Genomic DNA, 19,736 nt, shown 5'->3' with positions numbered 1-19,736 from the left:
AAGCAGAATAGTAAGTAATAGTAACGCTAGTTTCAAACAGCGTTTGTAATGTAAGCGCAAAAAAATGTGATATTTACGACATCACATTAGAAACTTGTAAAATTATTAGTGTTTCTCTACTATATTATGCTTGTATTATACATATAAACCTTCCTCCTGAATCAATATATTTACTAAAAAAAACAGCATCAAAATCGGTTGCGTTGTTTTAAACATCTAAGCAAACACAGGACAGACAGACAGCGGGAAGCGAATTTGTTTTCTACTATGTTATATAAAATATCCGCCTAAGAGTAAAGTGTAATTCAATAGCTCTTAGCAAACCTTTGGTATTAAGAATGGTTAATAAATAATTCATCGTGTCTCATTGCTCCCGGAAGCTATTATAAATCTTCAAAAGCTACAAAACAAAAAGGTTTAAATATTCATAATTATATTACGTATTTTATATTCCAAGGCCCACTTATCGTATTGTCGCTTGACCTATTTTTATAATAAGTTTTTACTAGCCGCTATGCCGGGTTAAGGTGATTAAAGATTTATTTTTTTTGTATTGCCACAGGTCCTTCGACGTACACAAGAAGCGCTAATTGAGTTGGGAATATGTTATCATAGGCCAGATTGACGGAAAAATGCCGGCCCCTTTTTCATGTGATCGTAATTAATTTTTTAACACAATATTTATTTAAATATTAGAAAATTTAGATTTACAATAATTTAGTTATTATCTTCATTATGAGATTTAAGTTCCTTCCTCGCCGAGCATGAGATTTATTATAAATTAAGCACTTTAAATTTCAGTGATGTTTGCACGACTTTCATTTGGACTACTGCTAGACGGTTTTAAAAATGTTTATTAATCAAAATTTTATGATCATTAGTTGAGTAGTTAAGGCGTGAAGGCGTAACAATAAAACTCACTTACGTATGTATAATATTAGTTAAGATTATTGTTACCGCGATCCAGATATAATAATATATGTTTGTGTTGGCTATAGAAATTAACCTTGAAGTTGTTGTGAGTTGGTACTGTTGAACATTATGAACTTGAATATGTTGCTATTACCCAACTATTTACTTCTTAGATTACTTAAGCATTATGGAAAATTAATGAACTTATATTTAAATTAATGAACTTATAGTCAAAACTATGCTATAAGAAAGCGAAGAAAATAAATCCAAGTAATAATACATTAGCAGCCTGTAAATTTCCCACTGCTGGGTTAAGGAGAAGGTTTGGAGCATATTCCACCACGCTGCTCCAATACGGGTTGGTGGATTACACATGTGGCAGAATTTCTTTGAAATTAGACACATGCAGGTTTCCTCACGATGCTTTTCTTCAATGCCGAACACGAGATTAATTATAAACTCAAATTAAGCATGAGACTTATGAACATGAACATGAAAATTCACTGGTGCCTGCCTGGGTTTGAACCGAAATCTTCAGAGGTTTGACAGAAATCTCAGGACCATTCTGACAGATAGACAGGTAGGTGACAGATATATCAAAACAAGTAAATCAATTTTGTTTAGCGAGATCGTGGGTTGATCGATTTGTCCCCAATTCTATTCGGATCTGGATTCGACGGAACTGTGACTGAAAAATTGTGGTAGTACAATATGAAATGACTAGATGTCAACGATGACGTTTCGATTCGGTTGCGATAAAAGTTACATTTTGTTAGAAGAATTGGTCACAGTTCGTTGTTTTTGCATTTCTTTAAATCCAGTCAAACACAATGCTTGGAGGCCTGACCATATAAAATAATAAAAACACGCAAATATTGTTTCGTAATGAAATTTATTCGATTCATTTATTCAATCGTATATCGGGTCTGTATTAAAAATACCTCTTTGTCTGGAACACGAAACAATTACCATTTTCGTTACTTTTTGGTTATTGATACTGGAATAAGCCGCTACGCGCCAAGAATTATGCACAGTGTCACATTCGAGCGCGAATTCTCGAACCGAATGTAATTACAACTAATAAGAAGAAAGAATACATTAAAACTGTTATTAAGTTATTACGTAGTTCTTTAAAGGCAATCGTGAAATTCATTTGATTATAACGGAACTCCATTTTCCAATAACGACGTTATACTCCCTATGGATCATATTACGGCCAATAAAAAAGGAAATCACCACTTTAACATTTCAATACAATCTACCTATCGAAGAACTTAAGTGAAAATAGAGATTCCATTTTCATCTTAACCCAGCTGATAAAGAAAAATTATACTTAATTGTCGTGGGACTAGACTAGTGAAGCAAGTCTTTTTTTATTCTGCTGAATAAACGCATTCGGTAAGCATCACGGGGTTGCTTTAGTATGCTACCGAGATGCTCTGACAAGGTCAAGGGGTTCAGGCCTGAGTTTAGTTTGGTTAACTTAAAAATAAAATGTCCTGCAATGTTATCAGAGCGTTAACTATAATTTAAATGGTAATTTAGGTTTTTTAATGAAGCGGCTTGTTTCTAATAATAAAAAATTGGCAAGTGCGAGTTGAACTCGCGCACTGAGACTTCCGTAGCACTAAACAATACTGAAAGTTTTACTGGTTTTCGGATTTTTTTCTATGGTTGAGCTTTTGATTGCTTATACTTAGGTTGGATTTTTTTACGACCTCAGTATTCGGTAGTCATTTCAACTTTATACCTCAACACGGTTCTGAGAAAAAGTATTGATGGACAGACAGACAGATGGACAAATGGACAACGAAAAAGATTAGAAAGAATTTATAAGGATTACTTTTTCCTTTATTGGTCCCTCACAAGTAGAACAAGTTAACGATTTCAAATAATAATTATCCTTAAATGTCCCACTGACAAAAGAAAGAAAATAGCCAGGAGGCAATCGTTTTATTCCCAAGATGTGCTATCAACCATTAACTCACAAAACCTCGTGCAAAGAAAAGATCCTTGACATTTTTTGTTTTTGTATTTAGCTTTTTTTTCAATTTACACGCTTTCTGAGATCCATTTGACGAAGTTACTCTCATTCTCACAAAAGACTTAGTATCTATAGTCGACTATCAGGAGTGAGTCTGTGTTAGTTTTTTTTATCGATATTATATTAATGTCACTAGCTATGCCCGCGACTTCGTGCGCATTTTAATTTAACAAAAAAGTTAGTATTGTAGCTTAAGTCAGTCTTTATAACATCAGCTATCTGCCAGTGGAAGTCCCGTCAAAATCGGTCGAGCCGTTCCAGAGATAAGCAGGAAAAAACAGAAATACAAAAAAAAAAGTATATTTACCGTGTCTACATACTGTGCATTTAGTAAAAGGCGGTTATTTTACATATAATATGTATTTGACCATCAGTAACTACCAGTTAATTTATTATTATCAGATTATATTATTATTATTCTTTGCTCTTTGGGCGTGAAATGGAAAAATATAAGAAATATCTTCAAGGGATACCTCCTAAGTTATCTTTTAAGATGTTTTGTATAAAGTTTTTAATAAACTATCGATTTGAATTTTATCAAAATTATAGAATAGACCTAACTGTACTCATAACTGTCTACGGCTTCAAGTGTGAATATATTGATATCGTTAATTATTATATCCCTTACTTCTTCCGTTTCTAATCAAAACCAACCTTTTATACTGCAAACGTATGAATGTACATATTAAAAACAGAACTCGTCACTAGCTTAAAACTCATCAGTACTTTTGCGTGCATTCATAGCTCAAGATACTAATTAGTAAGCCCGTTGAGCTTAAATTATTTGAAACGTCGTGATATTAAAGAAGAATCTGTACTAATTACAAATATAGCAAAGATATTTTATGTGTGCGACTATATGTAAAGAGACTCCAAGAAATTGAGATAGGAGTAACTTGTATAATATTTTTTTATGTACCTAATTTTTTTTTTATTTCATAAACTTTTGCTGAATACTCAAAATCAAAGTATATTTTTTATTTATAATATGTAAGAGAATTTAAAAAATATAACATAACATACAGAAAACCTAAGTGGAAAATATAATGAATTCTATCCATATATGCAATAACATAACATTCTATCCATATATGTATATGCAAAGTCTAACCCAACGAACTAAACACGAGTTACGCAAAGATTAATCGCAAGTTAATCCCTCAGTGCCATAATAAAGATCTCAACCAATCAGTATAAATGAAACAATAGAAATTTTATATAATATTGAATTATAAAACTAGTAATCACACCTTAACGCTTCAGTCATTAAATTTAATGGCAGAAGGTTTTTTTCAGCTCTGTTTTAATATGACCGAACTTAAAAAACTTAAAAAGACTTCAGTTAAATTTAAAGATTTATACTAATAGCTCTAATCCAAAGTAGGATTGCGTCCCCAATGCTTTTTAACTGCGACCTCGGGACCCGGGAAATGAGCACTAAAGGAATAATATTTCTTCATTTATTTTTAATTTTTTTATATATTTGAATAGGTTATGGCTAAAAAAAGTTCTTCGTTTTTTTCTGAAATAATATTCTAAGATGCACTCAATCTTACACCAAATGTTTTGGAATACCATCTCATCGTACCATAAGAATGGGGAGTTGAGTGAGAGTTTGTCATTTGTCCTTTTTCAAAAACTGATAGATTTTTATCGTTTGTAAAGTCGTGTAAAATGTGTGTTTATATTGAATAAAAAACGGTTGTCTCTTTAAGATGGTTTTTTAGAAGAATCCTTTAATTAAACTTTAATTTAAATATGTGATTTGAAAATTGTAGCAATACAGCTAAAATAGTTCTTAGATAATATTGCAAGTTAATAATAGGATGCCGCTGATGTTACTAATTCCACCAACTAATGAAGATATGCAATGTAATCCTCAGTGACCATTCCCGTTCCATTCTATAGCCGTATTAATAATAATTTACCGTGCCGAAATTTTGGTAACGAAACGTAAATTATTTGGGGATCATTTGATGATCAATTTTAACTTGGATCTCGTTGGAGACATATTGTTATGATTCCTCTATTTTATTAATAAAATAAATACAATGTTATAGTTATTACTTATAACTATTGTCTTGAAAAAGAGAAACATTGGTTTCGATTGAAATTTTATGTTCTTTGATAATTTTTCCTTTGACCCGCGGAAAAACAACGAGCTGTAAGCTCCGTTTGTATCAAATGTCCGTTAAATTTTGTTATTATAAAATTCAAGTTTATTATAAGAGACGTGATGTCCCAGCATGTGTACCTATCGGAAGATCGCGGGTTTCGAAACGCACGAAGCACGATTGAATATTCATTAGTCTATTTGTACTTCATATCAAACTCAACGATGAAAAAAAAATCATATTAAAAAAATCAGCATTAGACGGATGAAAATTGAGACTGGCCTCAGATCAGCAATTACTTAAAATGGAATATTGTTTAATTAACTGGACCCATCCTTCCGTGAACGGGATTTCCTTAAAGTGGCCTTGGAAGACGATGAATCGAAAGAAACAGGCGTTTTGAACAATCACGTTTACCAATGGACAAAATATGAAAAGTCATTAATTAACCGGATAATTTCGAAATCTTCAGGGGTACTTATAATGGGAGCCTTATTTCTCAAATATTCATCAAAATCATGCAAATTTGCCATGATGTTATGCAGTTTCCTAGCGGATTTAATTCCGAAGCGTTCTCCGAATTATGAAACATTTACCAAGCGTGAGACTTTATTCTATTCCTCTACACAAAGTTATTTGTAAAATGCTAATTACCTCGCAGTACTGTATTACATACTCTGGTACTCTGGTACTCGATACGTCTGTTTAAGTAACTAGGTACATTAGTTCTTTTGTACATAGTGATTGTTAGGATTTGTTGTGATTTACAACGATAATTTAGAGACTACCCACAAAATGACGATGATGATGAAAGATCCGAATCATATTATATTTATCAACAATATTTAACAATGAATTAAAGAAATTACCTAGATCTGTTATAATACAAATACCAGCAGTGAAATAATAACGAATGCCCAGGTTGCCCTCTGAATTCTGAGTGGAAGGTGGTATTCGCTCGTTACTATTCGGGGCAATCGGAGCAGGCATTATAAGCCATATCCTTTAATCCTCGCTATGGACTTCTGCAACTACAATTAGGGGTCTGAACTCCAACTTGAACTCCGTTAACGTTCCTGGAGACGGCGAAACCGATCTTATTCTTTCTTAGCGTTAAATCTAGCAAAGTCAGTTCGTAAAGCACTTCTTGCCTTGTTAATTAATAAGTCAAGTGGTTCCAATGGCATTCTTCCGATTGTGCTAGAGATATGTGCTCCAAAGTTGGCACCGGTCTAACGCGTCTTTTCCGGCAATTGGAAGACTGTTTTGGTGCACCAGATTCCTTAAGCAGCCAACTGCTCAGACCTGTCTAAATAGGGCTATAGCCATCACCTTCTTGTTCTCCAAGATAAGATAGTGGAGTTCATTATTATCTACCAGCTCCTACGGTAACTAGAGAAGCACTAGCTGATTAGCGGCCACCAGTCCAGTTTCTGCCACTTAGCCGTTAATCTTCTAGTTTACCTGACACATGACAGATGGACGGAAGCAGTTGAGTCCAAGGGAGATGCAATAGTAGCCTGATTGGACTAAGCAAAGGTCTTCGATTACGCGTGGAACAAAGCTCAAACTGGATCACAAGATTGACAACTGAACGGAAAGAACAAAGAATACAACTGGACGGAAACCGAACAAGCTGTGTCTGAAATCGAGTGTTTCTTTAACAAAGTCTCCGACTGGATCTGGCTAAACTTAGTCCAATTCAAGTTCAAAAAGACAAAATTTAAGTGGCGCTCTCCGACGAAAAGTCACCAATTGTAATAATATCGGATTGCTTAGCGTTGATATTTCGAGCATCGTTCAGATTCACGGTCAATTGAAAGGTCAATCCAAAATGACATCTTAAAAATTATATACCATTAATAAAAAAAAAGACTGCGCAAGCGCATCTTAGTGAGAAGTTCCAGCGACGACCAAACAATACACACCACTTTTCGCACATCGGTCCTTTTCTTTCGCAATTTATAGCTTTTAACATCAGTGCTATCTGTGCTACAGCGCAGAATCGTCGGTGTTTAGAAATATAATTAAATTCTTGTGAATTACATATAAATTAAAAAAATATGAATTATTAAATCTCGCTTATATTGCTAGTAATTTGATCTACGTAAACCTCTATATTCTAGACCGCAGTCTAAACTAACTCTAATTAAATATAGCCTAACCAGTATTTGAATTAAGTAATTCCAAATATAGTAGAGCCGTGATGGCCCAGTGGTTAAGAGACGTGAATCTTGAATGCGATGTTTCAGAGTTTGAACCTGGGACAAGCTTCAAATTCATTTGCTAAATTGTATTTATATTTCATTTCATGCTCAGCAGTGAAGGAAGACATCTTGAGGACACCTGAGAATCTGCGTGTATCCACCAACCTATATTCACAGCGTGATGGAGTAAGCTCCTCAAAAGGAGGACTTTGCTCAGTGGACGTTAACAGGTCATTTCTATCTTAAGAAAAATACATGATGTACTTGATGACCTTGATGTAATTGTACCTACCAGATGCAGATTCAAAAAAGTTTCCACATTGAGACATCGTTGAGCAGCTGTGGACTGTTGACCCTATTTCCTATTTAATAATATGAGCGGTACTTTGCTCGTTTGTTTTTATATAAGCTCGTAATTAATTATTGTTATTGGAAACTAATCTTTTCATATTTTACTTTGGTAAATATAATTTTTATTTTTTTAGGTTTCCGCTGTCTTATGGTATTAATTAAGCAAGCGTTTCGTTAATTTTTTTGAAACTAGTGGTATTATTAAAATAACCCTTCTAACCTAACTAGGTTTTTTAGCTAATTAAAGATAATGAACGACAAAATTTTATAGGGAAAAGTGCGTCGATTTTTTTTTATGAATTAATCGTTTATTTGTAACTAGTTTTTTAATAGTGTCTGCTTGAGGTTGGCTCATTGTATACAAACGAATTTCTAACGAATGCGGGTTCAAATCTGGGAAAGTCAACGAATTTTACATGTATGTGTTTTAAAAATTCGCCTTTCATATTTCTGTTTCTTTCGTATGTTCTATTTCTTTGTTTCGACAAGGGCAATTTTGATGTGAACCTACGATTTCGTAGCGCTACGGAAAGCAAATATATCATTACGAATCTGAGCGCAGCTGGGCGCTTATTTTCGCAGCTATGTCATATTTTTGAATTTATTTCATATTTACCATATCGCAATGGCACTATTTAAAATTAATAATGACTTTAATAAGAATATTTTTATGGTATTCGATACAGGTTGCTGTTAAAGTCTGCAGTTATTACCAGGTAATTAATTCCAGTGATAATTAATATTTTTACTTCAGTTAGTATCGACTACGCTAACTATCCTCGTGTAAAAAATATTTTTCAAACGTATTTAAATTTATTTTTAAAGCATAGCTGTTTTAAATCTCAATTCGCAAGAAGAATACGTATTAAGTATGACTTTCGCGTATTCGCCAGCATCTAGTTTTGCAATAAACGTCTTTGTAACAAAACCGGGGCGTGCCGATGTTCAAATTGCCGCTGTTTTTTTCGTTGTCGACATGATGCCGAAAAAATTGGCCATAATTTCAAATGTATTTTGCCTTATTTATTTGATACAGGCTCCGTTTTACTTAATATGTTAGGAAATCTTATGGAACGATTTTCGATCCCGTAAAGCATTATTTAATTCAAAGTACCGCCGATATTATCAAGAAAAAAAAATAAGCATAACGCCAAAAAAATTAAACAAGACATACTTGAAAAACGAACGGTAAAGAGGTTTCGGGAAACTTAAACAAGGGTTTGAAATAAAAAAAAAATAAAGAATATAATAAGAATTTTTTTTTTTTTTTATAACGAAAACATTCAACGAGTATCTTACCTCTAAACTCCAGCTGGGCGTATTTCTCATATTTACATTTTAATATTTTAAAACGATTTAAATTTACGGATAGCGACATTTTAGCGGTTTACGGGAAAAGGTGACAAAATAATTAACACTTCATCGCGAAAACTTTGAATTTAACCGTTCCTATAGCGGAATGAGACATCGCTCCCGAAGTTTCCCTAGATACTGGAGGCCGTGCGCTCACTAGGAGCTGCGGCATTGGAATGAGGGTGGATCCGGACGAGCTGGCTGCTACTCCCTCTTTGGCTAGGACTCGACCCGGCCGGGCCTTATATACCCTTCGCCTATAGCAGATATACGTATATAGGGCGTTTTATCCGGAGTTGCGCTGCGCTTGTTGCGCTTAGTTCATATACATTCCATTAATATATATTTAGTGCATAATATAACCAGTTATATATTCTATAAAGTATTCTCAATTATCGTTTTATCGTGTTATCTTTTAGGCATATGATATTGATTTGTTAGGTATATTGATAATTATATTAAACATTACAAAAAAAAACATTAAGTTTTGAATTAAAAAAGGTTATATATATTTTTTATACGTTAATCATTATAAATATAAGCTTTAAGAGTTTATTTAGGTTAGGCATAAGTAAATTTTAGTTTGTCCCGAGACCCGTTACAGTTTACCGTGACCGAAATTAATTTCGCCGGCCGACGGCATCGAGAGCTCAGTGTCACGGATAACTTATAAATAAAAAATAACAGACATCCTTTGTCAAAAATATCACGTAATTAAGAACAATGATTAGCTTTCAATTATGATTTACTATGTGTAACTAGTTTACAACTGTAATAAAAGTGGGATAGTAAATTTAAAGTGTTTCATTTATCGCAGTAATCGAAAATTCGCCGCCATTAATGTTTTTTTTTTATAATAAAAGTATTTTAAAATCAGTCGATACGTTCTCAGGTTTGTTTGAAAAGAAAAGCCGTCATTTTTAGTTCAAATATTATTCTTATTTTCATTGTGGATTTAATAAATTAAGAAGGAATTTCTGAATAATTTCAATAAGTTCTACGCTTCTACGAAATTTCGTAGCAATCAAATATTGACAAAATCCATTTATCTACCTATCTTAAAATTTAATTAACACCTGGAAAATGTTATTAACATTATTTAAAACGAATTTATCAATGTATAAGACCAATAAGATATATAAATATTGTACATTGAATCGAATCAAATCCAGACATCACATACAGTAAGTAAAATGTAATAAAATTATTAATTCTGGTAAAGATTTACTAATAATAATGATTTGATATTGATATATAGGACTACGATAGAAGATAGATATATAGCGATACGACTTACAGAATAATTGATACTTAAACGCCGGAAAGGGTTTCAGTAATTTGAAAATTGTGCGGTAGGTAATAGTTTGAGAGGATATGCAGGTCATTCGATCGTTTAATCACGTAACTGTATTGAAGCGATCATCTCGATATTTACGATGATTTTAGTACAATTTATTTGAACGCTAAGTGCGTTGTCGATTGTCAAAATTAAAATATTCTTTATTGAAGTAATCGCAATTTAACGAGATTAAATGTATAATTACCGCCGATTCGAAATATATAGTTTGCTGAAAAAAATTAACAGAATCCCAATAGTAATTCTTTTCTATATTTAAAATACAAACACGTACTAAAATTGTATTCGAATTATTAGACAGAACAGAACAATGAATATTATCATAATTTCATAGGAACAATTTAAGCTCACGAAAACTTTGTGATGCTTGTCCGGATTTAAATGTCCGAACTTTAGTTATAATCCTCTTGTTCGATATAGACTATCTCAACGGTCACAACGATAACTCTTAAGACAATGGCCTAAGATAAATAATTTGCTTGTCTGCGTTTCTAGCATTCATTAAAACTTTATTATATATTAAACCCATAGGTTTAAGACGTAATGTCTTGATATAAATCAGTGTTGCGTGTAATTTAAGTAAGTATTTATTAATTAAATTATTTTATACAAATATTAAAAGTATGTTAATTTTTTATGTTACACGGATTATTTGTAAGACCTTTAATTGTGTCGTTGTATAAATAATATATATGTGTGCATAAAATATATTTTAAACAATTTCGGGCACATTATCCGATTAAAACTGTTATAAATGAAAAATTGTATTGAAACTGTCATTATTCATAATATTTTACATATTTTAATACACTACTAGTATATTATAATATATTTACATCGCTAATGATATTATTTTGTATTTGGAAACTATTAAGTCCTCTTTTGTATTTTCCGTCGGCTTATTTCATAAGTATTTTTATTGTTATTATGGCTCCTATCAAAATAACAATATAAATTCTATACTAAATTTTTAAATACAATTAAAGACTCTAAAACACTACGAGTTTTATAAAAATCGGAAACGATTATAAAGAGTAATGACAGTCCATTTATAGTTATACTTATTTTATGACAAGATTATCAGTTTTACAGATATTTTTTCAAAGTATTTAGCTTTTGTGTCGCCCATGTCTTCTTACGAGCAGTTCGAGGCTATAAAGTTATCGGTGTAACACTTGTTGCGCGTCGCCGGTTTCCGTCCCGTAGGCCTATCGAGGAAGAGTTCCGACGGAAAGACTCTTACACTTTATTCACTTGATATATTAGTTATGACATTATATTATTATATCTCACTGGGTTACATCAAATTGATTTGATGTCGTCATCGCTTCAGAACACAAATTTTACGGAAAAGTAATTTTTTTTTTAGATGTTATCTCTTTATTTTTATAACTGCATGTTTTTTTTATTATATTAAGTCATGTTTTTGGTCTTTTTTATACACATACGTTGTAGACAAATGATGACTATATTATTAATTCAAACAATGTGGTTTTTTAGTATCTAGCAAATGTTATTCAACTAGGAAAATTCTGTGCTAAAATCAGGCCTATTTAAATGTATAAGCCTCCGGTATTTTCATGGATAAATTATAAGAGTGTGTCGTCTGTGTTCCTCTTTGAAGGTTGAGTGATTTAACTCGGTTAGATTTAAATTATAAAAATATTTTAATCCCACTCATAAAATGCTATTAAGATTTGACACGCTATGCTTTAAAATATTCATATTGTGTCTGTTATGAATAAAATTGGGTTGTAGTGTAGAAAATATATTCTAGGAGACTGTTTCACACTCGGATCTAAATGGTGGAGATCTTTAGTTTTTGTTATAAGTCCACCAACCCGCATCGGAGCTTCCGTCAATCAGCATTGGAGCAGCGTGGTGTAATATGCTCCAAAGCTTCTCCTCAAAGGGAGAGGAGGCTTTAGCCCAACAGAGGGACATTTACAGGCTGTTAATGCGTTGATATAACTGGCAAGCTCCTCCATTTTATTGTTCTCCTGTAGTTTTACCAAAAATAAAAAAGTAGTGTTGCGTCTATTAATATTATAAATTATTAAAAGTAAACTTCATCGTACGTGTAACAACCATATAAACATTAGTTTTCCAATGAATTCTATGTAAATTTTATAACAAGAAAACTGTATATATTAGAACATTCTTGCATTTCGTTTCTGTTATTCGTTAGAATATCTTGGAGTTTTCATAATAATTTCATCCGGCATATAAGCTTCCACGCGATGTGCGGCTTCGCCTTCGAGCACATTTTGAGCCATAAACATACATTAACCAAATGAAAACTCAGTTCAGCTTAACAGGATACAAACGTGCGTGTAAGATATGTGTAATACCATACAGTGTTCATATATTTTGTATTATAGTCTTGTATTATATTCTATTACACACTACTTATTTAAACGAAGATTTTATTCATAATATAATATGGTAACAGCGCTCTCATATCATGTATGCAAGCATGGCCTTGCAAAAATGTCACTTAGGTTATTAGTCACCACTGCCCATAAAAATTGGTGCTGTAACAAATATTAACCATTCCTCATACTATGTTATGTCTCTTTCTCATTCACCTTAAAACCTATACACAAACATACATTTTTGCTGTTTGGCGGTAGAATATATAATGACTGGATGATACCTACCCGGATGGGCTTGCATAGAGACCTACAACCAAGTAATCACATCACATACTGGTGTATGGATTGAATACAAAATAAATTCGATGGAATTCCTCGCCGGCTTACAGCAGCCAATTACTTTCGGATAAACAAAATCAAAGTATACTTTATTCGAGTACGACTAAGAAGTTCTTTTAAATTATCATTTTACAGAATTGTTGAAGCTAGTGTTGAATGTCAGTTCATAATGTAGATTCCAGCGAGAAGAACCAACAAGTAACCCGGTAGATAGGTTAGTCAGTAATCTTTTCCAAGATTCGAACTACTAAGTTATCTCAATCAAATACAAGGTCTAATACATTGGGCTGGTTTATATGTGCTGGGGCCCAATTCTACCAAATAATTATTATTAATAATTAAATTTGATAGCGTTAAAATGTGTTTGTTTTTAGAATTGGCAAATATTATTAAATTGATTAGCGTCTTCTTCCCCTCTCCCCATCCCGTTCAATTACGAGTTACATTGGATTAATTATACAATTTCAATAATAAAAGTCTGTATAGATTTATTTTAGTAAGTAAAGTTTATTAAAGACTATTTATTACATGTTTTTGTTATAAATATGAGACATTTTCTTTAACTTTTTCATTAGTTTCACTATTTCATGACACACTGAAAACTCCTCGATAACGATCGTAATATAGATTTGTATCTATATATATATATATATATATATATATATATATATATATATATATATATATATATATATATATATATATATATAAAACATATATATTATATATATTAAAAAAAATGAGAGTGTTTTTATTATATTACGTTCATCTTTGATGGTGATGAGGAAACACATAGACAGTCCGACTTGATTTCGCATATATTATTATATTATATTCGTTTTAATTAGATAACATCAATAAAAAGCTGTTTTTTTTTAAATGACAATATTTTGTAGTAAATAAATAACAATAATATATAAATAACAATGATATAATAAATAACAATGATATTAATGAGTTCTTGCCACTGGACTCAAATTAAAAATAAAATTCATCAAAATCAAAATATACTTTATTCAAGAGTAGGCTTTTACAAGCACTTTTGAATCGTCATTTAACAAACTATATTAAATGAAGCTACTACCGATTCGGAATGCAGATTCTACTGAGAAAAACCGGCAAGATACTCAGTAGTTATTTATTCGTTTTAAATATAATGTTGACCGATTTCGGCAATGGTTACCAATCTCAAGGGAGACCAGCCAGTTGCTTGCGTAGTTACGCAGCACAAAGTATAGTTCCAAGTATGTGTGCAAGTACTGCTCTCTCCTCCCCTCAATCTGCTAAATTAATGGAACGCAAATCCGACACGGCCAGAATGAGATTAGGCACAGGAGCAACGGCATTAGTGCTTTTTTTAACGGCAGACCTGGGGCTTAGATCAGTCTCTTGGCATCTGAGACCGTAAACCGTAACTTAAATACAAAAACACATGGGTATGTGTGGTCAAAACAGGTTACTTATTACTATTTCATATTGATCCAGGATATCATTGATACATTGACTCATATGACAACACGCCTCCACATTTACCAAAAAGTATATGTGTATATTTTCAATTAAAAAGTGTTTAATTTTTCCATTTACCGTTTTTGCAATTAAGGAGAAGGAGCAAATTGGTCTACCAAAACAACACTACTGAAACAAGTCAAAAAAGGTGATTTTAGTACTTAATTTTATTATGTGAAAGCAAAGCTGTAAGTCTTGGGGTTCAAGACATTTTCGACATAAAGATAATGTATTTTACCTTACGGTATTTATTGTTTACGGAGTCCCAGGTGGCCTGAAGGTCACATGCCATGCCAATGTGAGGGATAGATGACACTGCCGCGTGGACTGTGTAATTTCTGCAACAGTACCCTTAGAAGTTCTACAGTTCGTCTTCACTTGTCAATGTAAACTGTGCTTTAAGCTGTGCTTATTCTTCTGTCGTTTCTAGTATGAGATTACACTGTTATTTTTTATTTGGCCTATAAAAAAGTTAGCCCATGTCAAAAAATATTGATAAATAAAGTATTTCTTTTAATACAAGATTATATTAAAGAAAAAAGGGTGGACTTAGTATTTGTTAATTTCTAGGCAGGATATATTATATATCGAAGCATCAAGAAGTGTAATTGGAATTTAATTTGTACTCGGATGGCAACATCAAGCTGGAAGTTTGAGTGATGTCACTACCGTGTTAGTTTGACGAAAAGAACACGTGACATCCGGAAACTGATCACAGTTGATCGGGCGAGCTCGCTGCGTTACCAAATGAATCGTGCTACATCTTGTTAATCTTGTTATATTTTAAAGTAATTGTGATTTAATATTGAAAATACATCACTAACGTGAACAACTAGACTTTCATTTCGAAGGTAACCATGTTTTATAACCAGTTGACGCCAAACTCCTCGTTATATATATTTTTAGAACCAGAAGTAGGAATTACTAAAAGAAAAAAAAACAAATAGGCTAACCTCTCCAACAATGACCTTTAATTTACAATAACAATCAATCTACCACAAACGAAAAAAAGCATTTAATCTACAAGACAAATAACCATCAATAATCACACTACACAGTCAAAAATGATAATCCTCATCTAAGATGTTTATTCCAACAATATTATATAAATTTCATTGTATTGAACTGACATACTCTGTCATTCAATGATGGAAAAAAGTAAGTACTTTCTTGCCAGTTCTTCTCAGTAGAATCTACTTTTGGAACCGGTGGTAGCTTAACATTTAATCCAACACTGTAAAATAACGATTCAAAAGTGTTTTTATAAGCCTACTTGAATAAATAATACATTGTTTTTATTGTATTTTTTCTCATTGCCACTGGCACTTACTTTGGACTTCAGATTTGCGCTGCTTATCTTAAACTGCGCGCATTTATAGACTTAGTTTAACACGACTAATATGGAAGGCAAAATGAGAGATATGTGTGGTTTGCAGTCGTTCTATTTTGCTACATAGATGAAATTTAATAACCCAAAAATGTTACACAGTTCAGACCATTCGTTAAAGAAAACATGAGGATACATTCTTTTTAGGAGATGAGTTTTTCACTTAGACCATTACGTTAATATAATATTGGCCTATTTGTTAATGGTTAGCATAATAAATACTACATATAAAATTGCGCAACCCTAATAGTTATTAGAGTTTGATTCTATTTTTACATGTTTTAACACCAATAATTTTATACCTATGTAGCATTAAATAAGGTCCCTTTAGTTAATCACAATTAATCACTTATCGAAATCGGTCACCACTAAAAACACTGTTGCTAATTTAAGTGGTAAATTACGCATATAAATAATATAATAAATAAACTACTCGTATATTTATCACCCAACCTTTGACTATGTTACATTCAGTTATCATGTTTTGGCAAAGAAAAAGAAAGACCACATAGAACTTCTGAAAATGCAGTAGTCGATGAAGCAGACAACAGAGTGGGAGAAGTATCAATACAGCCGATTTGTTCGAGTTTTACCTTACCCACCACAGCTCGTAAAAGCATAAAAAATAGGCTAGTTATTGAATAATAACTTTTACATACCGCCCAGGGCTCGTATTTGTAATGAACACCTGATGGCTCAAGTTGGAAACCAGATACATGATGATATAATGTAATATTTTCGAACAGCATTGGTAAAACCATCACCGTTACTCAATTTAGAATTAGATTCCATCGATGGCAATGAGTTTCGACACTGGACTGGACTCACAATTATCCGAACGTGGGTGTCGGTATAATCTTGTTAAACTCCGAAATGGCAAACCTAACGAGTGTACAGTGTCTCTTTTAATGATATTTCGTCGAACATTTCAACATCAATTAGTGATAGCAAGATAATGTCTGCTATTAAAGTTTACGTTATTATTTGTTTAAGTATTTTGCCATTGCACTGTAGGTATATATAGAAACGAAGCGCTATAATGATTAATTTTTTGCAATTTTTTTGAATGCTGCAAACTCAAAATTAATAAATATATGTGACGGACATGTATATGGACACGTACGTCGTACATGTATGTACAGACATTTTCTTTTCTAGCGTTGCGTTCAATAAATCAAAAATCTTAATCAAAATATTATTCTTTATTCAAGTAGGCTCGCAAAGCAACCTTCGAAACGTCACTTCGCAGTCTTGAATCAAATATAACGCTACCGCCACCACCGGTTCGGAAAGTAGAATTTACCACCATTTTAATTACAGAATATATCAGTAGAGAACAATTATTTTTTTATATATCCTGCCTAGAAATCATTAAATACTAAGTCGACATTTTTATATCTTTAATAAAAATTTTTGTTGAGTAATATGCTTTGCCAAAGTTTTTATGACATGAGCTTTGAATTTTTTAATAGCCCAAGTTCCCAGGAAGGATATATTAACGAAGTCGGAATATATACAATAATTGTAACCGTTTCTTCCGAAAAGATCTATATTATTGTGAATATACATACTATTGTTGTAAACATATTGTGAAGCAACTGTACCCATTCAATAAAAAACATTCAAGGGAATTCTTGAGCTTCAAGATTCTAAATAGACATAGCAGTTGTAGTTTACACAAATACTTTCTTTCGAAGCCTCTCTTTTCGTATGCAACAATGGCTGTACGATTAATGTAACTGGACCATATGCAGCGACTACATCAGATACCACAATATTAATGCTAACAAGAAACCACTTCGATGCTTTTTTCCACAAATGAAATGAACTATAAAAATAGTTAAATTATTTTTTAGTATAAAAATTTAACAAATAATTACGCCCCAGTACTCTACCATGAAATCAAAGTTGTATATACGGAGAGTCGTAGTGACGTCATATCGAATATTCCAGGAATCTAGAATTCGAAAACGCAGCAACGCCGAAACTTTTAAATTATTAGAAAAGTTTGGCGGACTCATCGCAAAAAAGGCACTTACAAAGTTTTACATTTGTATGTGTCAAAACAATTTAAGGGCCTTGTAGTGAGTGAATAAATGACAGAATTAATGATGCTTAAATCTGCGGCTGAGTGAATTACAAATTATAATAACGTCAATTGTAATTGGCCAAAACCACACAGATTTGGTTTAGCAACGGCTTAACAAGCGTGTATCAATTTGATGATAAATAAGTCTAATGATTAAATATTCATTAATAATTATTAATTGAATTGAATGTATTTATTATATGCATATATAATTAAGTGAAACTATTAAACTTTGGATACTTACATACATTGGACTGCATTAAAGCTTCTAACTTTTTTTTTATGATATAGGGGGCAAACGAGCGGTAGGCTCACCTGAAGGAAAGTGATTACCACCGCCCATGGACATCTGCAACACCAGGGGGGTTACAGGTGCGTTGCCGGCCTTTAAGAAATAAGTACGCTCTTTTCTTGAAGGTTCCCATGTCGTATCGGTTCGGAAAAACCGCCGGCGGAAGCTGGTTCCACAGAGTGGTTGTGCGAGGCAGAAAATGCCTTAAAAATCTCGATGTTGTGGATTTATGTATTTTGTTTTCTCACTTATAATAACTTCTTATTATGACTCTGTACAACAAAATTTGTAGAGGGTTGCGTATAATTATAATATATCTTATCTCTAGTAGTAGCTATACATATAAAGGCTGAATTTTTCTACTGGGTGATGTGATTGAGGTTGAAAATAGCAAAATATATTCCAAGAAGTCTCTAGCGTGATTTTGATAAAATAAAATACCTACATGGTATCTAAACCTTTGATTTTGAAAAATAATAAAGTCTGTTTTACTACACCATTCGATATTTTCGCTAACGACGATCAAATTCGGAGAATACATATGGAAAATTTTAAGAAAATATTCATTGTAATATTCTATTTTTCATTCAAACCTTCGCCTTGTTGGCTCACAGTTTGACTTTCCACGCCCAATAGAAAAGTTCATCCTGCATACCAGTGAACATCTCTTGTACCCTGACTACGCATATCTGAATTATGATGATTATGGTCGAGAAGTTAAGACCTGGAAGTATATCAAGCAAACTCACTTCAAAGCAAATCCTTCTCTACCTGGTTGTGTTTATTTTTCTACAACCCGTGTTAACACCGTCGATGTTTATGTGTTATGGTAGGGACATCTATACATCCATCCTTTTCGTTTTCGATATCCTCTCACATGAACTGAAGAAATAGCACTCGTGTATTTTTCGAAAACATAATTTACATTTCCAAATAGGCATTCCGTTATTCACTCCAACAACCGGTTTAATTAAAACCGTTCGTTGAAAGTTCATTCTAATTAAGTAATGAAGGTTCGTTACAGTTTCATTTCTATCATAGCATTAATGAAGAATGGTTGCTTGATTACAAACACACATTTATTATAAATAATCTTATATACAAGCTTTTATTTAACTCGCACTGTTTTTAAATTATCAATGGCAAAGAGATTCCCATTGTAAATTACTCACTATTGAAATATTTTTATATTCAATTTAAAACGCCTGATATATTTTTATATTAAAAACACGTAAACATGTTTTTGCTTAGATAGTAATTTTAGGATTTCGTTTATGGCCAGATTAACGTCCGACTGCTTATTAAAAAATAATAATGAATATAAATGTGAATCATTATGTTTTATATAATAGTACTACGATGGAAGACGAGAATTATGGACAAGGTGGTAAGTGATCACCTCCGCCC

The 19,736-nt window shown here is 32.4% G+C and overlaps 1 protein-coding gene across 1 annotated transcript in view; it reads right to left on the bottom strand.

The window, feature by feature from the left end:
• The window catches only part of LOC125075742 (otoferlin-like), a 79,704-nt gene extending 70,698 nt beyond the window's left edge, over positions 1-9,006 (bottom strand). The window contains exon 1 of the mRNA XM_047687444.1: positions 8,928-9,006. Within this exon, the coding sequence (XP_047543400.1) occupies positions 8,928-9,006 (79 nt within the window). The remainder of the gene's footprint in view (positions 1-8,927) is intronic.
• Between the last annotated feature and the right edge of the window lie 10,730 nt (positions 9,007-19,736).

This window comes from Vanessa atalanta, chromosome Z, assembly GCF_905147765.1.
Source record: "Vanessa atalanta chromosome Z, ilVanAtal1.2, whole genome shotgun sequence".
Lineage (NCBI taxonomy): Eukaryota > Metazoa > Arthropoda > Insecta > Lepidoptera > Nymphalidae > Vanessa > Vanessa atalanta.
The sequence above is the reverse complement of the archived record's forward strand: the minus strand, read 5'-3'. Positions and strand labels throughout refer to the sequence as shown.